This window comes from Podarcis liolepis, assembly GCF_965112155.1.
Source record: "Podarcis liolepis genome assembly, chromosome: 2".
NCBI lineage: Eukaryota > Metazoa > Chordata > Lepidosauria > Squamata > Lacertidae > Podarcis > Podarcis liolepis.
Genome location: NC_139555.1, coordinates 4,611,373 through 4,635,415, shown reverse-complemented (window position 1 = coordinate 4,635,415; position 24,043 = coordinate 4,611,373). Strand labels below are relative to the sequence as shown.

The following is a 24,043-nucleotide window of genomic DNA, read 5'->3' as shown; positions in this document are numbered from 1 at the left end:
TAGAAGGATAAAAACAGCAGCATTAAAGTTAGAATCACAGAATTGTAGAGTTGGAAGGGACCCAGAGGTGTTCAAAGAGAAGTCAATCCCACTCCCAAGAGGATAACCGCTGTCCACAATATACCCAGTACTGCTGTACGAAAGTTTACTCTTGGTTTGGTGGGCTCTACAAAGATCCCAGCAGCCATCAGAGGCAACTACAGGCAGTTCAAAGAAGTGCATGTATACATCTCCCCAAGGCACTCTCCTGCCCCATGACTGTGCATGCAGCTCTCACTGCCCCAGCCCTCTTACCGTTGTCCACATTGAGCTTCTGATAGGAGGTCAGAGGGGCACTGGAGGAGCTGCTCCCACTGCTGGAAGAGGCATTGGTAAAGCTGGGTGGGTGAAAAGCAGAGAAAGTGATTTGTGAGGGCTGAATGGAAGTCTGGGACTCTTTCCACCTATGGTCTGGTGGGGTGGGGGGAAAGGGCTGATTGGAGGACTCCAAAGCAAAGTGCTTCTTAATGGGCTTGGGGAGGAAAGGCATGGATTATGAGTGCTTGCAAGATCTGACTAGCGAATAGAAGGAGACCATATGCCCATTGGGGGAGTCACTGCTGGATTCCTGTAGATAGCATATACAGTGGTGCCTCGGGTTACATACGCTTCAGGTTACATACGCTTCAGGTTACAGACTCCGCTAACCCAGCAGTATTACCTCAGGTTAAGAACTTTGCTTCAGGATGAGAACAGAAATCGTGCTCCGGCAGCACGGCGGCAGCGGGAGGCCCCATTAGCTAAAGTGGTGCTTCAGGTTAAGAATGGACCTCTGGAACAAATTAAGTACTTAACCCGAGGTACCACTGTAGTCTGGAAACGGGGTGGGTACACATCTCATAAAATCATCAGTGGGAGCAAGAAAGTCCATTTCACAATTTTCCTTCCTGAATCTTACACCCCTGACTGCAATAATTATTTCAATAGGTCATATCTCCATGAACATTTATTAAGAAATATTTTTTTTTAAAAAAAGTAGGTTGAACTGTACAAGCTGAGGTTTTTAAATCATCTCCAGCAACAGCTCAGTCTAATAAAATTATTTTATCCTTGTTATGCAGCTGCTTACTGGTGAGCCAGAGTTTCTGATCTGATGTGAGGTGGAAAACAGAATATGAACCAGGGGACAAAAAGCCTTGCCTCTTGGTTCAAAAAAGCTGGCCTGGGAATAGGACTAGGCAAGCCTATCAAGTGGGCCTTGATTTAAGCCAGAGGGTGGGATTTTAGTGAGCCAGAAATAGTTTGCGCATTATTCTTCTGAACAGGCGAAGGATACTCACTAGCTGTCAGGCACAGTGCTGCCAGCATTCTGCAGGTAGACATTCTGATAGTTCTGGAAGAGGCTGTTGGTGTAGCTGATGCATTCAGGGTTGCGGACACCATAGGCGTTGGTGGGGGATGAAGCTGGGTAGTGCCCTGGCCGCACCGGCTTGGCTGCAAAGGGACACAGATAGCAGACATAGCACAACATATTAATTCATTTATTCATTCTGAGCTTCTCCTCCCCTGCGTAGCTTAGCCAATGGCTCTTAGAACAGCCAGTGTGCAAGTTTCTTCCTTCCTACCAGCTATCAATGTCTACAGCAGCATCAACATACATGGTATTTTATAGAGTTTCATAGCTGGAACATCTGAAGAGGGTGGGGAGGCCTCTAGCACTTTTACTCCTCCAGTGCCTCCTGCGTCTGACACCAGAGCCGCAATGAGAAACATCTGGAGCAACCCAATGAGGAAGTGCTGCCCTTTGAAGTACAGTGGTGCCTCGCAAGACGAAAAGAATCCGTTCTGTGATTCTCTTCGTCTAGCGGTTTTTTCGTCTTGCGAAGCAAGCCCATTGACGGATTAGCGGATTAGTGCTATTAGCGGCTTTTAGCGGCTTATCTGCTGATCGGATCAGCTGATAAGCGGCTTATCGGCTTAGAAAAAGGGGGGGAAGGAAAAAAAACCAGCAGGAACTCGCAAGACATTGTCGTCTTGCGAAGCAAGCCCATAGGAGATTCGTTTTGCGAAGCACCTCCAAAACGGAAAACTCTTTCGTCTAGCGAGTTTTCCATCTTGCGAGGCATTCGTCTTGCGGGGCACCACTGTACTCAGCTTCTGATTGCTTTGGCAGCCATTAACAGACCAGAAGACTCAGCTGGAATGTCAATACCTATGTCACACTCTAGTAACTCTTGTCCATTTTATTGTATTTTAAATGTGTCATAAGCTACCACAAGAACTTCAGGGTTCTAGCCAACAAGTCGTCCCATTTGTACAAGGACTTGCACTTGTGCAACAGAACTTCCCACCTTAGCCTGCCCATAAAAAGCGAGTCTAGAATCAAAGACTAGGGTGATCTCCACTTTCTCCAGGAACTCATCTCATTGTGAGACTTTTGTGGGTGAGCTGAGTTTGTTTGGCCCCTGGGTGAGAACCCAGAGGCTGAGATGGAAATGAACTGATACTGATTTTTATATATTATTAACTTTGTATTAATGTAACATTTTTATATGTACCTGCATATTTTTGTAAGATATTTAAGTTGTCTGTTGCTGCTTCTTTTTTGTACACTACTTAGAAGTATTTTAAATATATGAAGCAGAATAGAAATCAAATAATCAATTCTTATCAGAGAGCCATCCTCACTGAACACATTGAGATGCAACATCTGAATGCGCATACATAAGGTTACCACAGTACCAGCAATTTCCACATGCAAACTCCCCCCCCCATTGCTGCTTGCTTGCTTACCAATCTGCGCAGAGTGGTTGCGCTTCATGCTGTTCTTGTAGCGCACTGCCTCCTTGATGCGGTCCACCTCCTGCTGGTAGCGACGCTTGTCTTTCATAGCCCCCTCCTTAGCCTCCTTCAGTGCACCCTCCAGGGCCTTAACTCTCTCAGCCGTAGCCCGAAGACGTTTCTCCAGTTTAGGAAGCTCACAACGCAAATCTGCATTGTCGCGAACCAGCTGAGCCCCGTGAGTTCACAAGGAGAGAAGAGAAACAGGGAGTATGGATAAAGAAGAAGAGGTCGAGGGGCCTCTGAAGACCCAAAACACTGGCCCTTGCCCTCACTCCCATGGATTTCTACTCTGCCAGGCCTCCAGGCATTGGCCTCCCATTTCCAGAAAAACACTTGCACCCTGTTTTGGACCCTGTCCCAGAAGCCTCACATGCCCACTTCTCACACCATATATGTTCTGCAAGAATGTTAAACAACCCCCTCATCTCTGGGAAGGCATCCGTGGCCTCTGAGCATCTGGATTCGTACTCTTGTCCTGTGTCTGAACACCCAGCTAGTGAATCCACCACATCTGTGTGACCATACTGTGGAACTAGTCTTGGGCCTCCTAGTTTGAAGAGATGGCAGAGCTCTCAGACATTGAAATAGTTGCACAGAAGGGCATTTTTAGTAAATATAGTTTCTGCCACCATAGCAGGGCTATGATAATATGGGGGGGGACATTCCTCCTGTTGCATATCTATTAAAGCAGAGGTGGCTGACCAGTGTCACCCTCCAGATGTTGTTAGACTCCCAGCTCCCACCAGCCCCTCAACAACATGGCAAATGGTCAGAGATGATGGGAACTGGAGTTTGACAACATCTGGAGAGTGACTGGTTAGCCACCTCTGTATTAAAGGCAGCATTGGGGAATCTATAGCCTTCCATATATTGCTGGGCTCCAACTTCTATAATTCCTGACCATTGGTGGTCCTAACTAGGGCAGGTGGGAGCTAGAGTTCAACAACACCTGGAGTGCCAAATGTACTCCATCTGTGATCATAGACATATGAACCTGTATTCATTAGAACCTATATTCAGCTTGGATGCTGGTGACAAGCTCCCGTCCATTCAAAGTACCATCCACCCCTGGCTCTCTCTAAGCTGGTGGGTCCCAGTCTTGGCCCAAGTGTCACAGATCCAAGCCGTGCACCATGCTGCAGCACAGGAGAATACCATGAGGTGCAAATAGAGGGTCTGAAGGTGAGCGCCTCCCTTCTCCAGGCCCAGGCAGTCCTTCAGCTCTCCCATCAAACACAAACTCTATAATCTACAGGCAGGTGGGTGAGCAGCATGCAAGGAGGTCAAGAGCACGGCAGCAAGAGGTGAATAAGCGCGGGGGTGAATAAGCCACCAGCATGATTATATTAAAAAAAATAGCAGGGGAGCCACTGGGTAGCACAGCCTCCAAGGGAGAGGGAGAAAATATCTGAGGTGATAACATTTGACTCCCGCATCTGAGAGATTGATATTGGGGGTGGGGGCTTTTGAATCATGCCTTTCCAGAAAACCATAGGGCCTTGATCTGTGAGTTTCTCCAGAGTCCAAAACTAGCTATTTCCAATCTTTACAACACCCCCACCTATTCCTGAAGCAGAGGAGAGAGAGCCGCTGTTGAGAATTCAGAGAGGAGCAACTCACTTTTATTTCACTGTTTCTTTCCCTTGTAGCAGCTGCTGGTGGACAGGCAAAAACTGGTCAGTGTTGCCATGGCAGCAGAACTGCCAGATGCCATAGAAGTCACACACATGAAATTGCCAAGAATGGGGCCATGGTGTCAGCCATGCAGGCCACAGTGACTGGGGTTGCCATGGTAGCAGTGAGAGGCCTAGTACCAGATGATGCCACAGTTGTCAACGTGGATAGGCTTGCCATGGCAGTGAAATGGTGAGGAGGAAACAGACACCTGACTGCCCCCCCCCATATGCATGTGCTCCCAATTTGGTCACCAAGTGCAAACATTTCCTGCCCAGCACAGCAGGCAGATAAACATGGGGGAGAGGCCATACGGTACCTTGGAGACCCAGCGATCCAACTAGGGTGCAGCAGCGAGGGGAAAAGGGGGACACAGACAGTGACTGAGCACCCTGACAGAGTCCCCAGCCAAACCCTGCTCTGGAGACTCAGAGAGGGACAAGTCAAACACCCCAGCAACAGAGTGTGCCTATGGCTGACTGTATGAAGACGGTACCCATTCCTAGAGCTGCAAGCAAGGGAACTCCTCTTTTGGGGGCTGAACTGTTGGGTAGGGCACACCTGCCCAACACCTGCTAAGTACAGAGAATTCTATGGGGGAAAGAGATAACAGCAGGGATAATGGAAGGATGTGAAAGCTTAGACACACAAACAATCCAGAGAAAGTGTGGGCTGGGAAGCAAGGCAGGAAATGAATACAGCAAATGTCAGTTCAGCATCCATTCTGAGGTTCATTGTTTTCCTGCTCCCACCCAACCTTGGACTGAACCAGTCCATTCCAGTGGTTAGCACACAAGTCTCCAAAGGGGGCAGAACTGTAAAAGAGCCATTCACCTCTAAACACATGTCAAGCCCTCGTGATCAATATCCACTTCCTCCTTGCCCCATCATTTGATTCAGGATCTGGAGCCTGCCTACTCCTCCCGCCCAGCTACCAAAACCCGCTCCAGTTTGCACAGGAGTCTTGTTTGTAATAGAGAAAGAAAATAAGGTGGCCTGACTCACATTAGTCATCATTAATGGCTGATCACATGGCAGCCAGGGGACAAATTAGGAACCCTGGGGTGCTTCCAGACTGCCACTGCTTTCAGGTGGGATTCTATCACATATGGGCAAATTCAGGTTGGGCAGTTACAAAAGATTTGGCACTCTTGTGCAACAAACTCACTTCCCTTAAAAAATGACTTTTTGCAATAAGGAAAGTGGTGGGAGAAAGCATTGGAAAGGGATGGGGTAACTCTTGAAGCAGCATCACATAACCTCACTGAAGAAAAATAAGAATGATTGCTCAGAAAGCAGCCAGTTTTGACATATCTCTCTGCAAACAAATCAGGTTGGCTGCTCAATAAACAGGATGTCTGGAAGTAATTCTTGTGTCCCCCTCTACAACCCCCCCCTCAAAAAACCTCAGGTGATTGTAGATGATAACAACATTTTGGGAGAGGAAGTGGATGGGAGGGGCATGTGGATTTGGCATAGAATCCCCTTTCACATCTGTAACAGCACTGGGTTGGTGTTGCCCCTAGGCAGCCCTGGCACCAGTCTGCCCTGGCATCAGTGCCCCTCAGACTGCAAGTTTCCACCAGTGAATCTTATTTCCCTTGCTGTTGGCAAGCTCTTTCAGGCCACATATGGAATTTGGACTGACTCAACCATGTAGGCCTGACCCCATGTTTATTACTCTGAAGCCTTGGAGAAGGAACAGAATAAAATGTAAGAAGCCATGAGAGGTGAAAAAGAACCAAAGATGCCTTCTTGATCTCACACATGCATGCAAGCAGGTTACATGTTCTAAGCCTATTACCCTCATGCCCACTGGTATTTAAAAAGCTGCCTGGAGATACTGAGAATCGAAGAACATGGGTCTTTCTGCAGGCAAAGTGTATAGTCTACCTTTCCCCTACTAAGCCGCTCAAGTGCTGTCTCTGTGGCTGCAGGACTATTACGCCAGAGGTTTCCCACCTTTTAGGCCAGTGAGCATATTTGGATTTTTTCATGTGTGACATTGGCAACACTCTCTCTGATCACTTCCCTAGCCTTGTCCCCACACTTTACATATACAGTCAAGAGAGAGAGCAAGCACATGCACACATACTTCACTTTTCTAAATAGAGTCGCCACCTTTGGATGGGCAAAATAAGGGACAGGTAGGAGGAATCTGGAGAGAGAGAATTGGCCGGGGGGGGGGGGCAGGTGGACAGCCTCCTGCTTCCTTTGAGGGTTTCTCTGCCACTGGCTACCTCAGCAAGTTTAGGTTAGAGAGAAAGCTCTCTATGGGTTGTTGTTTTTTTAAATTAAAGATTTCTTAGTTTACAAAAATATGTGTATTGTCTATTTTTTCAAGCTGCGTTTCCTACAGATCAGTTTCATTTGTTGTGAGATATTAGTGTTGCATACAGTATAAGGTTGGTAAGAAGAGAGGGGGAAAGGGAGGAGGGTGGGGTGGTAATGCCTCTATTCTACTTAGTGTATGTGTTGGGTTTTGTTTCAGCATCACTTGTGTGGATTCTCTTCCTATTAGCTTGTTGTATTTCCTTGGTGGTGAGAGAAGTTGGGACTGGCCTAGGATTGGGTGGTTGTCTTTGGTTGGCTGTAGTGAGATTTGTTTATATGTGTGTGAGGGGATGGATTTTTGGATCAGGTTTGCCATATTGATTCATATGCTGTCAGCGTATTCTTATTGTTGTCTTGTTTGGCTGTGTATATGATGAAGGGGAACCATACTGGGGTGAAGGCATCTTCTTCTATTTGTCCGTATTTGTTTCAGTTTCAGTTTATTGGTTAGCTTTTCTGGTAAGGGTGTTTCCCATACTATTTGATACTATCGGTCCATGTTCACTCCCGACAGGTCTCTCCAGTGCCCAGCTGTGGTGCTTCTGGATACTGAGAGTAGGTGGGTTATGAGCTCTTTATAATGTGAGTGGGCATTATTATATTGGAAAATGTTCCATAGGGCCAGCCGGCACAGGAGTCCCCGCCTCCAGGGCCGGCTGAACTGGGGCAAGGCCTAGATGCTGAGGAGCCTGCACCTGTGCCAGATCCTCAGGGGCAGGCACCAGGTGAGACCATTCTGGCCCCAGAGGTGCTGGAGGACTCAGTGGCTACAGGTGAGCCTCCCCCGGGGCCCAGTAACACTTCGGCCTCTCCTGAACTGCAGAGGCTTAGGGCAGAGAGGTGAAGGGAACTGGTCTCTCCCAGGAGGAGTGCTCGCCTTAAGGCCAGGAGAGGCGGGGCTCCTGGGGGCCGGGACCGCCCCCGGCCTTAGAAGAAGATAAAGGTCAGGCAGCCCGGTCCCAGGTTGCGGGAGCAACGTCGTTGTGGAGTACCTGCTTTTACCCAGACCTAGATCTGCACTCCCGGTGTGCCTGTTCCACGCCCGGCTTCCTGCTTCTACTCTCCGATGTTCCTGTTCCCCGCCTGGCTTCCTGCTGCTGCCCTACCAGCGTTCCTGTTCCCCTGCCTGGCTCCCTGTTTCGGACCTCGCGTCTCATCTAGTGATCGTCTACCCTGCTAGTGACTCTGGACTGAACTTCGGCTACGGTATCAGTACCTTCCCCCCCCGGGACCAGCACAGTAAGTGAGTTTCTGGGTGAGTTCTTTTCTTTTAGCTGAGATGAGTTCTCTAACTATGTTTGAAGGAAAAGAAAACCAGTGTGAGTGAGAGAGAAATGGGAAGAGGGGTAGCTGCCTGCTTTCTTTTAGAAGAGCTCATTTCCTGGGCAAGCCGCTTAGTGAGAGAGAAGAGCAAAGACTTGGCTTTGAATGAGTTGTTGCCATTGCCACTCTTTGGCTGAAGCTGCTGCTCCAGGAAACAGTTCCCTCGTTCTCTTTGAGCCACTGGCTAGCCTGGAGTGTCAATCAGCCAGAGGGTGGGCTTTACTTCGGAGATGTCTAGCAATCTTGCAGCATGGCAGTAGGGCAGGAGGTGGCACATTCCCGCTTCACCTCAGGTTGCAAAATAGGACAGGTCACCCCTGCCCACATCAGCACGCCATACACACAGTCAGAAGAAAGATACATAAACAACACAGAGCCTTCCCACTTAAACCCAAACGCCACTCTCAGCCCAAACACCACCACTGCAGGGGGGTTGCTTGGCAAGCATTTCTTGGCAGTGGCACAGTAAGATGGGCAGAATGTTGCAGGTGGGCAAAACAAAAGTGCAGATAGCTCAGCACATACTGGAAGTCGGTGCCTATTTAGGAGCTGCCCAGGATCTAAATCTGGCACCATACCAGAGCTACGTTGGCAGAAGTGGCTCTGGTATGATGGAAGGGGGAGAAGATCTAAGTCAGGGATGGGGAATCTGTGACCCTCCAAATGTTGATGGGCTATAACTCCCATTATCCCTTACCATAAGTCATGCTGGCTGGACCTGATGGAAGTTGGGAGTCCAACAACATCTAGAGAGTCACAGGTCCCCTGGTCCCTGAACTAAGCAAACACCATACTAAATGGTGTAAGCAAGGTTGGATCGGGGAAGGGCATAGCCACAGAGACAATATATCTAGCAAGGATGCGTGTATGAGCCACCCATGCAGTGCTTTCTGCCAAGCTGGTTTTGCAAGCGGAAGGGGGGTGTGGCTGGGAGAAAATCCAGGTAGCGTTTCCAACAAAGTAGAGGGTGTCATGAAGAAACATTCACAGCTGCTACAATACACAGAGACAATGCGAAGTGGGGAAGGGGGGGGGAGGCTTCCCACCCAGAGGGCTGAGTGTAGATAAATAAATAAACAAACAAACAGGGCTGAACTCACCAGCTGTCTTACCTTGCCCAGATGGTTCTCCACCCCCATCCACCCACCCCACTTATGATGGTTCTCCAGCTCTCATCCACCCACTCACCTGTTTGTGAACTTTTGTAAGCTGCTCCAGGTTGTTCTCAAGAAAGGAAATCTTCTGCTTCTGGGAATGAGCCCCCCCGCTATCCTCGGGTTCCAGCTCCGCGCTCTGGAAGGCAAATACAGAGTGAACTTGTACCTCTAGGAGGGTGAATGGGATGGGATAGGAAACCCAGGCAAAGTTGTGCAGCCACACAACCAGAATCCAAACCTAGTCCCCTCGATTGATTGGCCAGCCCCAAACAGGCAAGCTTCTCCAGAATAATAAGGAGGCTATTATGGTGGTAGTTGTTGTTGTTGTTAATGATATAATGAGACTAGCATAGGATTAAGGACAGTGCTACAGCATACTGGTGTATCCTGGAATGGGGGAGACAGCTGGCTCTGAATGGGCCAGAGGATGTGGAGTGACTTGCTGATTTTCCAGTAAGAATGGAAATGGGTTTCCTGGGGAATGTGGCCTGCAGGCAGGTTTGGGGCCCCATAGCTCCCTCTTTAAAAACAAATCACTGGTCAGTTCTAGAGTTGACTAAGGGCTCAACCAGATTTCCTTTTGTGCTGCTGAAAGAAGCCAAGGGTTTCAGAAGTAAGCAGCTAGTGTAGAGCAGAGCTGTGAAGCGGGAGGTGCTTGGATCAAATCTTGCCTCTGCCATGATGGCCTTAGGTGAGCCACCATCTCCCAGGCTTAGCCGACTCCTCCAGTGTGCAACATAGGGCTAGCACCACTAACATGCCTTTAAACATTTGGTATAAGGATTTCTGAGTGTATGTGAAGGGTTCTCAACCCTCTAAAATGTTGGTGGGGAGCCTGTAATCCTCCAGTTATTGCTGGACTACAAATCCCCTCATCCCTGATCACTGGCCCATGCAAGTTAAGGCTGATGAGAGGTGGGAGTCAGGAGGGGAACAGATTTCCCTAGGGAACCCTATATAAATGCTGAATAAACAATGAAGTTGGCTAAAAGAACGACAACATACTTTCTTAACTCGAGTCGTGACGTCTTGAACGAACAGCTTGCGAAGGTTGTGGAGGGTCTGGAGTTCACGGGCCTGGAGGGGTACGAAAAGAAAGGCAGGGATGAAGTGGTGAGACAAGACTGGGGGATTCAGCCCAAGCTCCCTGCCCCCATCCCCCTGCCCCCATCCTTCACCTCTTCTTTAGCTACTTACAACAGTCTCCTCCAGCCCTTTGAGGTCCTGTTTGGACTGCTCATGTCGCTCATACAGAAATCTGTGAAGAAGATAGACAGTGATGGTCAAAGGGGTATGTGGAGAGTGGGGAAGAAGGGTCCAGTTGCCCTCCTTGAAGCAGAACTGGCAGTGCAAGGATCTGCTTCCCATATGTCAAGGACTAGACCCCAGCATCTGGCAAGGGAGGGAGGCAGGCACAAATCAGGCCCCTGATCACCATGATCAAGAGGTGGGCAAATTTTAGGAGGGGCCTGGACATATTTGCAAACCAGATAAACTGTTATGGGTGCCACACACATGCTGCAACTCTCTCCTCCCCTGCTGTAACCCCCCTGAATTTTCCCAAATTAGGCTGGGGTGGGGGGAATCTATTGGTAGAAGAAGGCTTCTTTGGAGACTAATTCCAGCAAGTTGGAGCAGACCCTGTGGGCACCAGTGAAAGCTTCTGCAGACACATATGGGCCCACAGCCTCCATATTGGTGACTTGCCCATTGGTCCTTATCACCCATTGATGAGGACACTGATATTGGGGGGGGGGTGACTTGGTGGTGGAAGAAAAATGGAGAACTGAGCAGGAAGCTGCTTACCCCTAGTCTCAAGGCATGCACAGGCAGGTAGAAATCTCTCATGAGAGGGGATTTGAGTTACCACTTCCCTAGCGAGAGCTCTAGAATGTTACAGAGCATTCTGCATGTGGAGCTATGTGCTTATCTCTAATTAGGGGTGCTTGAAGTGGAGGAGAGGGAGATTGTGCACAATGGTTTAGGAAAGCGGAATCTTGGCTAATGCCCGCTCCTAAAATCTGTTAAGAGTTTCTCAACACTGGGGCTTGGGGAAGGAAGAGTGTCAGCTCTCATCACATTTCCTGCGATTGGGTCAGCGGTGGGATGGGAAAGGTGCACAGTATAGGAGTGAGAAATGAGAGAGAGAATGAGAAGAGCATTCTGACATTTAGCTTCTACATGAAGGAGCAATTTCCCTGCTTTGCACTGGTCTCCTCTTTTACCAGGAAAATGCTCAATCTTTACACCCATTTCTATTCCTCCTTTTAAAGTTACCTATCTGTAACTGCAATAGAGGACCATTCCATGCAAGTCTGCTACCGAGTATGCATGCAAAAGAGATTTGCAGGCAACTCTGCTTCAGTGGTAAGTACTCCTATATAATACACCCATATTTGTGAACACGTTTCTCTCATTCCCAAACTACCTTGTCAAGCATAAGGCATGGGAAATCAGCCTTTGAAGTGGCATGTCAAAGTAGGAGAAATCTAGGATATTGCCTTGTATCGGGTCAGATTGCCTAGGCTAGTATTGTCTACTCTGACTGGCAGCAGCTCTTCAGGGTCTCAGGCAGAGAATCTTTCCCAACACTTTCTCCTTTTTAAAGTGAAGGATTGAAATTGGGAACCTCTACATGCTAAGCATGTGTTCCACCACTTAGCTATGCCCCCTCCACCCTCTAAGCACAGTAGGTCAATATCAGCTTTTCCTCTGTGGTGCCCTCCAGATGTTTTGTATTACAATCCTCATCAGCGTCAGATAGCATCGTGTGCTGGTAGGAATTGTAGTCCAAACCACCTGGAGGGCACCAGGTTGGGGAAGGCTGGTCTAGACAGAGGTGGTTGCTCTCAAGTGCTGGCTTTTGTTTCTCTTGTGGTTTGCTCCTTGCAGGGACGCGGACTTAGAAAAAATATTGGGGGGGCCCGGGAAAGCTCATGAATAATAAATAAGCTCATGAATATGCAAATAAAGTGGCTCCGGCCCTAAATAGGGCAAGCCACGCCCCCAGCCAGCCGATTGGCTGGCTGGGAGGTGTGGCCAGTCGGGATTCCCCTGTTCTCGCGGGATTTCCGGCAGTGCCTCCGATTAGGGCGCGCGGCTGGCTGGCTGGCGAAGGAGCAGGTGAGGAGGAGGCGGGGGACGGCGGCGGCGCTCTGCTGGAAGGGCGCCCGCCCGAGATTATTGGGGGGGCTGAGCCCCCCCAAATTTTTTTTTGAGGGGGCTCGAGCCCCCTCAAGCCCCATGGAGTCGGCGCCTATGGCTCCTTGGTTGGGATGAGCAGAGTCCGCTGAAAGTGTCAGGGAAAAGGAGGGCAGGAGGGTCTTCTCACGTCAGCTCCTGTAGCTTCTGGGATTTCTCCTGTTCCTCACTCTTGAGTTTCTCATAGTCAGCACGCAGTTTCTCCAGTTCAAGCTCTAATTTCTGGTTCAAGCTAAGCAGGGATAGAATAGAGAGAAAAACAGGGACACTAACACAGGGACAGCAAACACGTCACTTGACTCCCGTGCTTTCTTAAACACAGGAAACAAATGTTAAATGCTTGAGGCAGAGAGAGACGAAAGAGCCCTGGCCTGCAGTCCTTGAGAGCCCCCAAATTGGGACAAAGCACAGATGATGATGCTTGACTCACCCACTGCTTAAGCCTTTCCACTGCTACCAGTCTTGGACACATTCCTAGCCCTGACAACCTGATTTTTAACTAGGTTAAACCACCCCCCCCCTAAACTTTGGGCAGTGGAGGGTGTTTTGTTTCAGGGGGAGGGGGTTGGTCAATCCCAGCTTCCTTGTCAGAACTCCAACTCTTAGAAGGGGGAACAATCACATGTAAAATTGGTTCAAGTTTGTGGTGCACATATGTCCCAAGCTGTGAGAGCCTGGCTCAAGCCCTGAACTCACCGCCTGGAGCTCCTTATTGGATATGTGCTTCCTAAACACCTCCACTCAGCTAGCTTTATATCACACTAGGGGCATGGACTTGCATCCCACACACCACAACAGCTTTGAGCTGCATTGCCATTAGCCCCAAAGTGGCTCTTGCCTCGCTCCTGGTTCTGACTTTCCTTCTGGTTCTTACCTCTTATAAGCTACGTGGCCGTGGTTGGTTTGTCTCCTCCGCTTCTCACAGAAGCCCAGACCTTCCAAGCCTTGCCTCAGCTCCAGCCCACAACAGCCCCCCACCCAGGCCCTGCTAGTACGCCAAGTCTCCCAGCTTCTGCACAGCCTGTCTCATCACGTGACTCACCCACCCTACATGGTGAACCACATCCCACCCATGGAAGAGACTTGGCCCATCCTCAGGATGACTCACTCCTTGAGCTCATCGATGATCTTCTGCTTCTGGTTGATCTCATCACGCAGTCGCGCCAGCTGTTTGTGGTGGGCCTCACGGTGGCTCTCCAGTTGCACTTCCAGGGCCTTCTGTGTGATAGGGATGAAACAGGTCAGAAAGGCAGAAAGACAAACCCAGGAACATGGCAGCACACACCTTGTATCCTTTCCACAAGTAAAGAGGAAGCTTCTTTATTCTGATTCAGATCATTGGTGTATCTAAACTCAGTAATGTCCACGCTGACTAGCAGTGGCTCTTCAGGGGGCTACCTCGGCCCTGCCTGGAGACGCCGGGGATTGAACCAGGCAGGCCACTGCTGTGATACGAACCTTCACTTCATCTGTATCCTGGATCAAGTCCTTCTCCTTGCCCACTTCATGAACAGTCTCTGTGAAAGAGAAGGAGGAGGAAAAATAATCCTTGGGGTACAGCCAGAATTAGAGACATGGCCATCCTATCCCTTGAATTTACCCTGTGACCTCTTGAGCATGCAAGTCACTGTCACAGCTTAATCTCTCAGCCTCTGTGCAGCCATGGGGTGGAGTCCATGTCCATTTAAAGAATAACACAACTAATCAGCTAGCTCATCTGTACAGTGGAAATTAAAATGGCCTGCCTCACAGGGTTGTTGTGAGGGTAAACAATGAACACCATAAAACACTTTGAAAATGAAAAAAAGCGCTTGAATCTGCTGAAGGTTGCTTGTCAGCAAACTAGATTGCAGACCCCAGTGTAATCAGATGATCAAGGATTCTGCTTTTAACAGTCAACCACATTAAGCAGCTGTCTCCGTCTTTCTTTCTTTCTTTCTTTCTTTCTTTCTTTCTTTCTTTCTTTCTTTCTTTCTTTCTCTCTCTCTCTCTCTCTCTCTCTCTCTCTCTCTCTCTCTCTCACACACACACACACACACACACCATTTTCTGGCACAAATGTTGCAACCATTCACATGTTCTGCATCAGCTATAAGCCAAGGCATAGCCTAACCTTGGGCTTGCAGTTTAGCTAGCTCTTCACTCAGAGTGTCATAGGATTCCTCCAGGTTCCTCTTCTTCAGCTCCACACTCTGCATGTACTCCGTGAGTGAGCGGATCTTTGCCTCATGCTGGGGGGTTGCAGGGAGAAGAACAAGCAAGAGATAACTTTTACAGGTACATCAAATACAAAGGTGCATTTAACAGCATATCCAGTTTGACCTTGAGCCACCCTACAGCACCTGCCATGCCCCATGGTCAGGACAGGACAGCGAATAGGTGTTAGCATATTTCTCAGAGAGCAAGGTTGAAGCTACTGTCAAGGGTGCACCCCACAGCAAACCTGAGTGTGCAATGGCTTTCAAAGTCCTCACATGAGTTTTGTGGAATGCAACCAAATGTATCCCTTTCAGCTGAGAGGTAAGCTAACGGATCCAACCCTGCTGGAATGCTTTCTCTGAATTGGAAAGGAACTCATCCAAGACCACAAAAGCTGCTAGAATTAGGTAGAAGTCACCTGAGCAGATGAGATGGAACCACCTTATAAGTGATCTCCTTCCTGCCCCCACTAGGAGGAAAGAGGAAGCCTGTTAAGTCAGATATCTTCTTGGTCAGATTTACTTTCCTTTTGCACTCTGGTTTATAAGGATCTAGAACAGGCAAGGGGGAACTTGTGGGCCCTCAAGTGATTAAGGCTCCTATCATCCCTGACTGCTAACCATGCTGGCAGGAGTTGGGAGTCCAGCAGCACTTGGAGGACCACAGGAGCCCCACCACTGCTCTTGAATTAGAGAAAGATGCACTACCCTAGCTGCCCCCATTTGCCCTGGATCAAAGCAAAGCCCAGCCTGTCTCCCTGGGTCGAGGTAAGGGCAATCAGTGCCTATGCTTCCGGATGTTTTTGTTTTTTAGTATTGGGAAACACTGAGGGCCTCCCCACAATCCTTCTACCTCAGGGGTGGGGAATCTTCAGTCCGCAGGTCAGATCTGGCCCAATCAGCTTGTGAGGCCATTTTCTCCAAACCACATCCAGCTGCCCCACACCTGTTGTCAGGTGTGTAGCAGTAGAGACATGGCTGGTTGGCTGCTCATGCAGCAGGAAACAGGATTTAACTCCTCATACATCTGCAGATGCATGAGGAGTTCAATCCACTTGGTTTGGATTTGCAAGGGACTTCCCCATGATGGCACTCTTGGTGCACCCTTCAGAAAGCAGATCAGTCCTCCTTGATCACAATCTCCTTGCACAGGCCAGCTTTGAATGGTGGGCAGGATCACCAACCTGTCAAGGTTGGGGCAGGAAAATAAAGGTCTGGCCTGCCAAGCCAAAAAAGGTTCCCTAACTTGTTCCACATTCTCAAAGCCCCACTTCCCCATGACTGCAGTTCTTCTGTCCTGGCTCCCACAGGTCTGACCTGAGAGATGAGGAGCTGGCAGGATGACAGTTCTCGCCCTGTCACCTCCATCTTGCGGTGACACTCGACTTGCAGTCCCTCCAGTTGCCGGCAGCGCTTCACAACAGACTTCACCTCCGATTTGATCTTGCTGATGTAGAGCCGGGCAACGGTGAATTCCTCCTCAATGGCACCACTGATCTCGACTGGCTGAGAATGGGGGAGAGGGAGAGTGGGTATGAAGACATTGACCAGCCTCTTCCAGCCAGATCTGTTTGCTGAGCATTCACCCTGACTCTTTTTCAAAATGTCTGCCCGTAGGGTATAAATCATCACTTCAAGCAATTGTTATCCCATGATTCCCGGGGCATTTTCCTATCATTTTCCTTACCACAAAAAGTTCATTTTTTAAAAAGTGGGCTTGATGGACAAGAGCACCAAAACCAGTTTAATTGAATACCCTAAATTTGCTGGGATATGGCTGAAAACCACCCTGCAACATACCGACAGTGTTGAAGCAGCCACTGTCTGGGGCACACAGTTCAACCACATGACCCTTGGAAGCAGAGCCATTCAAACTGGTTGCTTCCACATTAGCTATTTAATATGGATTTGCCACCCTTCATTCCCTCTTTTTGGACTGGGAATGGTTTAACTCAGAGGAGAACTATTGAAATTAATGGGCCTAAGTTAGCCATGTCTATTAATTTCAGTGAGTTTTACTCTAAGGCTAACACTTGATACAACACTCGGATTCCAATGGTTTTCCAGGTTGTCCTGTTTCTTTTCAGACCTGGTATGTAGAAATCCCGCCTCACAGCTTAACACACAGTTATAGTACCAGCCTGCCCAGAGGTGGCACCATCAACTCCAGTTAACCCTTGTGTTGCTATTTTCTGTAATAAAAGTAAAATTGGGAAGGGCCAATGCTGAAGCTAGGAATCTCTTGCAGGTCCATAATACATACAATATTGTATATTCTCAGCAGGTGTTCTTCCCAAGTGTCTCCCCTCTTTCTTACCAGCTTGATCTCACCATTGCCCACGATGACGCTGAACTCGCTCAGATCCTTCATGAGGCCATTGAGGACCTCAGCAATGCGCTTGCGCTGATGCGCGCTGAACTCCTGCAAGCGCTGCAATTCTGATTCCAAGGACAGCATGGTGGCCTGCAGGGTGAGAAGATGGTTCAGCCAACCCAAGAAAATGGAACTTCTGGTTTGCAAACACAGAACCCTCTCTTTTGGCAGGATAAAGGGTTAGGCTACAACTCCCACCAGCAGAGTCTGATGGGATGGCGAGGGCAATGTGAGTCGTAGTCCAGAACAACTGCAGGACAGCAGGTTGGCAAAGGCTGGGTTAAAGCTTCCCTCCCAGCTCTGTCATTTGAAGTGGACCAGATTCTGCAAACACAAGTCTCGGAGGGAAATAAATGCCGTATCACAATGCTAGTACAATCCATTCCTGAAAGTTTAGGTCAACATTTTCTACGGAACTCTTGATTCACATGTTGCAGGACAAACAGAGGCAGTTTTAGTGTAGTGTGACAGGTGCAGTCGCACTGGGTGTCGCACTGCAGGGGGCACCAAAACAATGCTGTAGAACTGTGTGAGGTGGAGGAGCACTGAATTTTAGCGTCTCGCAGGATGCCACTGAAATTTGAGAACCCAACGTCCGCCACTGGACAAAGCCTTCAAAGGAGCACTTGCAAGGAGCGCTTGGCTGAAAGCAATGGACCTGAAATTGGATCTAAATTGAAGTGCCTCAGCAATCAGAAGACTAAGGGTGAATGGGGGCTTTCTCTGCTCTGCTCTGCCTCACTGAAAGACTGTTGTGAGTTCACTCAAAGGCAGGACTGAGTACATTCTACACTTGAAAGAAGAAAGATTATCATTCTGCACCAAGAATAAATGAATTCTGCAATCTGTATAAATTATGCAAATCAAGCTCCAGATTCTCATACTCTTAATAGTTTTTCTTTTTTACTGTTTTGAGTAATTTATACTGCTAGTACTAGTTATGCTGAGGAGTAAGGTGCTATGTGGAGGACTGAATCCCCAACAACAGGAAATTTTATTTAAGTGCTCTTCAGACTCTAGAGATTTTAGCAGACATTGGTCAGATGCTTTCAAGAATATTTTTGCAGCCATAAGGGGTAGATACTTGATTCTTATTTTAAAAGCTGAAATTTTCAGGAAGGTGAATTCACCCAGTTCTGCACTGTGCACTTTTCCTATGCTTTTGCAGAATTGCAGAGTATATGCGTGCACACACACACACACACACACACACTATACTCTTGAGGACTAAGCCAAGATTCAATGTGCTCCTGATCCTCCTCTACCAAGGGACCTCAAGGTTTACTAACCCCAAGGAAGGACCTGGCATCCCAGCACTTACCACCTTCTGGGACAGCTCATCCACCAGCAGCTGATTCTGCTGGTTTTTCTCTTCTACCTCCTGGGACTTCTGGTCGTAGTTGACAGCCAGCTCTTCCAGAGCTTGCAGCACCTCCTTGACCTCCTCCTTGGCTGAGTCGTTCTCTGACTGCAAGTGGCTGAGCTCACGCTGCACCTTTTCATTGTCCCCACGAGTTGACATTAGCAGCTGGTGGGGAAGAGGCAGAGAATGGGATAAGGAAGGACCCAGTAGGCCAAAAGTTGTCAAGGGCAGTCAAGAAAGAAGCAAGACGGACTGAACAGGAGGCCCAAATAGCGATGATGTGGGATAGACAGGCATCTGAACAGAGCTAGATCGAGGAGTGTCGAGAGAGAGAGCTCGTCCACTTACCCCATGCTTTCTACACACAGCTCTACTCTTTCCCAATCTGTGTCCAAGTGCTTTTTTGTTTTGCCATGCCACTTTCCCCAGGAAAATCCACTTTTTAATTCTGAATTGGGACAAAGGGCAATGCAGATTTTCCATGGATTGTCATTTGTTCTGATTCAGTGGTAAAGAGTGAGTATTTGAGGAGAAAGCTCCAGGGCAAAAAAAAAGTGTGCTCAGACAGGTGCCTAGAAATGTGGCACAACGGTAAGTGTGGACGAGCCCGAAGATGAAGAGAAAGAGAGTGAGCATGAGAGAGAATGCATGCAAGCTGGAATGGGGTAGCGGTTAGCATATTGGACTGGAATACAGTGGTGCCCCGCAAGACGAATGCCTCGCAAGATGAAAAACTCGCTAGACGAAAGGGTTTTGCGTTTTTTGAGCTGCTTCGCAAGACGAATTTCCCTATGGGCTTGCTTCGAAAGACGAAAACGTCTTGCAAGTTTGTTTCCTTTTTCTTAACACTGTTAATACAGTTGCGACTTGACTTCAAGGAGCAACTCATAGAACGCGGTGTGGTAGCCTTTTTTGAGGTTTTTGAAGACTTTGGTGATTTTTGAAGCTTTTCCAAAACTTTCCCGACACCGTGCTTCGCAAGACGAAAAATTCGCTAGATGAAAAAACTCGTGGAACGAATTAATTTCGTCTTGCGAGGCACCACTGTACCAGAGTTCAAATCCCCAGCCTAAGCTACCTCACGGGGTTCTTGTGAAGGCAAAATAGGAAGGGGCACCTTGAAGGAAGGGTCAGATATGAATGCAGCATGCAAGTATAAAGATGATATACTCAATAGAAAGAACATAGCAAGGAGAGAGACAAAGTTCACACCAGCATGCATGTACATACATGTCAACATAGAAGCAAGCTCTTGTAAACAAACACATACAGCACTGCTCACCTCCTCTTGGTCCAGCATCTGCTGCTTGAGCTTCTCCATCAGTTGGCTCTGCTGATTGATTTCATCATCCTGGATGGAGAGGAAACAAACATGTCAGTGGTGGTGTCCACCACGTGCTCTGCCACAGACACAAGATACCAGGCATGGAGAGAAAGGTTCAGGGTCTGAGGTGAGGGTTGAATTTCAACTGTTCAAGCGACCCGAGGGGGAGGGGCGGCTGAACAGCATAAAGGAAGGAGGGGAGGCCTCAGACCTTGTCATCAAGTTGCTTGTAGAGTTTGCGGATTTCCTCCTCATACTTGTGCCGCTCCTCATCTGAGATCCGGATGACAATGGAGGAGTTGTTGTCATTCATAGGCATCTCATCACAGGTATCAGGCACCACCTTCTCATCATCACTCAGCTGCTCTGTTTCTGGGACATTCTCACCTGGGAGGATTGTTTAAAAAAAGCAATTAAAATAATAAAAAACCTAATTGTGTCCCATCCCCACATGATTTAAATAAGCAGCAGCACCTTATTTGGATGCTGTCATGAAGGCAGCTCCGAGGTGCCGCCCCACAACATTGGCCACTCCTATTCTAAGAAATCTGTTTGCTATTTTGTGCCTTTGGCACTTTGAAGAATTGGAAGGTGGTTATATTTTGTATTAATACCCAAGTGCCCTGAAAAGTGCTATCATATATGACTCTAGTTTATTTATTTCAACTTAAACAATATCAACTTATATGTGTTCTAGTAATCAATACCACCTATTTTACAGTGAATCTAAAATGTTACACTGTTAGTAGTGCTGTAACAAATTGCTTGTGTGGAATGTTGTACTATGTTTTGAAAATAAAAAAATTCCTTCCAGTAGCACCTTAAAGACCAACTAAGTCTTTAGTTGGTCTTTAAGGTGCTACTGGAAGGAATTTTTTTATTTTGACTATGGCAGACCAACACGGCTACCTATCTGTAACTGGAACTATGTTTTGAAAGAAACTGATATTAGGTTGCTGGGAGCAAAGATCAGCTGTGGTTGTCCCCAGATGCAGACGTGGTCATAATTCTTGCTACAAGTATTTCTCCACCACCACAATTTTGGTCTGTGGGATGGCTGCTGGTATGATGGGAGGATGTGCAATTATTACTGTATCATTTTAAAAGAAGGTGGGGAAGTTTCCCAAAGGGAAAACTTTCAACAAGAACAAGCCCACTTGTGCCAGAGGACACCTCCCACTCCAAATACATGGGGTGGATGTGGATGGCGATGTGTCCCTTGAAAGACCTGAAACTTTATTACGAATCGGCTTGCTTATGTTGGCTAAAATAATGGATGACATTGCAGAACTCAGATTTACTAGATTTGGAAGGTTTCGATAATCGCTTTGGGTGGCATGCCTACCTGAGATATGAAAAAGGTAAAATTCATAGAGGCTTCCTGAATCATATCATAAGGAAGTCACTATATAAGTTATGGGAGAAGTATAAAGATGTATCGGAACCAAAAACTCCCTGGTGGCTATCCCCTCTGGAGGCCATTGCAGAGAAAAGAAAAAATATGGAAACAAACTGGGCCATGTACAAAGGCCTATTAGAAGAAGATAATCAATTGTAAGTGAAAAAATTTGAAGAAATCAGACATCACCAAACAGACTGGCTACAATATTCCCAATTAAATGAGGCTTTTAAGATAGACAGGAAAAATGGTTTTGCAACAGAAGAATCAAAATTAGATAAAGAATTAATACAAAATAAGAAACGAGTAATATCTAGAATATACAAGCTTCTTTGAGAGTGGGAGGTGAAAGATGAAGAGGTGAAAGAAGTAATGATTAAGTGGGCAAAAGATTTTGGCAAGAATATCCAATCATCAGCATGAGAAAGCTTATGGAATAAAGAATGGAAATTTACAGCCTGTTATCCACTAAAGGAAAATTTCTTGAAGACGTTCTATAGGTAATTAACCCCCAGCAAACTGGCCAAAATGTATAAAATGAGATCTAATACTTGCTGGAGGTGTAAACAGGAAGAAGGGACATTGCTTCATATGTGGTGGGGCTGCAAAAAAATTAAGAATTTCTGGGATATTATTTATGAGGAATTGAAAAAAAATGTTTAAGCAAACTTTTATAAAGAAACCAGCAGCCTTCCTCTTGGGTATTTTAGATTCAGATATTCCAGATGAAAAAAGGAGAATATTTCTATATTCTACAACAGCAACGAGAATACTGATTGCCAAAAAATGAAAAGGAGAATCAGTACCAGCAAAAGAGGAGTGGCAGGATAAATTCTTTGATTATCTGGAATTGACAAAAATGACAGAGACAATTAGGAGACAGCCAAACCAAAAGTTCAAAAAGGAGTGGGAAACTTATAAAGAATATTTTTTTAAAAATTGTCCCCAAGTAAAAACCTGGACATGCTTTGATTAAATTTTGCAAATTACAAGACAGATTATAAATATAGCATATAGATAAAAGAGAAAACGAGGACATGACCAAAGAAGCAGATTAACAAAAAGATAAGACAGAGGATTATCTTGCATTGAGGAAGATGGAAGTCTATTGGGAAAGCTAAGTAATTGGAAATTCAGAATATGGTGGCATAAGTTTTCTTTTAAAAACTTATGGATGTATGTGTCAGGACTGGTCCCCTGACAGTATGTGTGTTCTTCCTTTTTTATTATTTTCCTATTTTCTTCAATTTTGTGTGTGTGTCTGTTATTTGTTAGTAAGAAATGGAACAATTTGTAAAATGTAAGAAAACTAATAAGAAACATTATAAAAAAGAAAGAAAGTCCCATGCCTTCTTAAAAAGATGCAACAGAAGTAGATTGAACTGCAATCCAAACACAGCCTGCAGATTTCCTGCTCACCATTGCGCCAGCGCCCTAGCTCAGCCTCCAGCTTGGCAATTGTCTCCTTCAGGACCTTGTTCTTCTCCTTCTCCTTCTCAAACTTCTTCTTCCACTGCTCAGCTGTCAGTTCCAGATTCACCGATGCTGTATTCTTGATTGTCTTGGCCCTGCAGTGGGGCAGAACTAAGTGTAAGATCCTTTACGCAGATAGTTGTGTTAGGGATGCCAAATACCCTTCACAGAGATACAGGGCTCCCTGCAGAGAAGGAATTATTGTTAGCTAAATTTCCAGCTATAGTGCAGACCCCATATATTCCAAGTGATTAGGAATTTTGCCTTGCCAGGTAAAAATCTACTTTCCCCCAAACTTTTGCTCTTAAATTCCCTGTGCCTGAAGGAAAACTGTGTGTGTTTCTAAGACCTGCAACATTTTGAGCAACATTCATTTTTTCTCTTTTCCTGAACTCAATGAAAGGAGTAGGATGTGGCTGGGTAGTTACCTCTGCCCAAACATGAGTGTAGATTTGGTCTCGGCATCATTGTAGCTGGAAGGTGAGCAGCAGATGAACATGGTCGTGCGGCAGTTTCCACCAAGGGAATCCTGGAGGATGCGAGTCATCTTGCTGTCCCGGTAGGGCACGTAGCTCTTCTGCATAAGACAATACGAAGCAGGCACATTTGAATTACTGGTATTCATGCACGGGCAAAACTGGCCACTAGACACCCCAAAACACTCCACGGCACCCTCTTAGAAGGAAAAGGAAAATTCATTTTACCCAAGTCATTTTGGAATCAATCTACTACTGAATATAAATTTATCCATAAAAATTTGGATATTTCTCAACCAATGGTAGTTAATCTACTATATATTTTGGAAAGTTGCTTTTTTTGTTTATTCAATATGCATTTGAATAAACCTCTTAAGATATTGTAACCCATTTTACAGAATGCAGAGAAAAACATGAGTTGAGAAATCAGAGAGAGGAGCTGAGGGAAGTGTTGGAGGGGAGGGAGGGTTCACTGGGGAGAGGGGGGAGGGGGTAAATTAATGAAGATGGTTTGTTTTGATAATTTGTTATGTTGAAATTGTTAATAAAAATTATAAAAAGTAATTAAAAAAGATATTGTAACCCAAAGTTTGCATGATGGTTCGTAAGATAAAACAGCAGGTTTTCATCTATGTATACAATTGGGAACCATTTTAAATCAAGATGCCAGACCGAACCTTTCAAAACTGCACTGATTTTAACCATTGGTTTCAAAATGGCTTCTAGCTCATTATAGTTGTTGACCAGTGATCATTGTTCAATGGAGGTTTTTAAGCAAAAAGAGGCCCATCTGTCATGGATACTTAGTTGAGATTCCTCCATTGCGTGAGGTTGGAGTGAATGACTCTTGGGTTCCTTCCAACTCTACAATTCTAGGATTGTATATTCATAGTGATCTCAAAGTGCCAGTCCATATAGCCAAAT

General features: G+C 46.8%; 1 protein-coding gene across 3 annotated transcripts in view; it reads right to left on the bottom strand.

The window, feature by feature from the left end:
• Positions 1-24,043, bottom strand: part of KIF5A (kinesin family member 5A) — a 63,168-nt gene that overhangs the window by 3,414 nt on the left and 35,711 nt on the right. For 2 of the 3 annotated variants that reach the window (XM_083486850.1, XM_083486851.1), the window contains exons 10-26: positions 23,072-23,220; positions 22,590-22,738; positions 19,983-20,158; positions 19,730-19,798; positions 18,406-18,612; positions 17,028-17,174; positions 16,028-16,216; positions 14,626-14,743; positions 13,971-14,029; positions 13,621-13,730; positions 12,643-12,744; positions 10,509-10,569; positions 10,317-10,388; positions 9,343-9,447; positions 2,773-2,989; positions 1,320-1,473; positions 295-377 (exon numbers count right to left, since the gene is read on the bottom strand). In XM_083486850.1, coding sequence (XP_083342976.1) covers positions 295-377; positions 1,320-1,473; positions 2,773-2,989; positions 9,343-9,447; positions 10,317-10,388; positions 10,509-10,569; positions 12,643-12,744; positions 13,621-13,730; positions 13,971-14,029; positions 14,626-14,743; positions 16,028-16,216; positions 17,028-17,174; positions 18,406-18,612; positions 19,730-19,798; positions 19,983-20,158; positions 22,590-22,738; positions 23,072-23,220 — 2,167 coding nt within the window. Of the gene's footprint in view, positions 1-294; positions 378-1,319; positions 1,474-2,772; positions 2,990-4,816; positions 4,838-9,342; positions 9,448-10,316; positions 10,389-10,508; positions 10,570-12,642; positions 12,745-13,620; positions 13,731-13,970; positions 14,030-14,625; positions 14,744-16,027; positions 16,217-17,027; positions 17,175-18,405; positions 18,613-19,729; positions 19,799-19,982; positions 20,159-22,589; positions 22,739-23,071; positions 23,221-24,043 lie in introns of all 3 variants that reach the window. The other variant, XM_083486849.1, reaches the window with a different exon arrangement.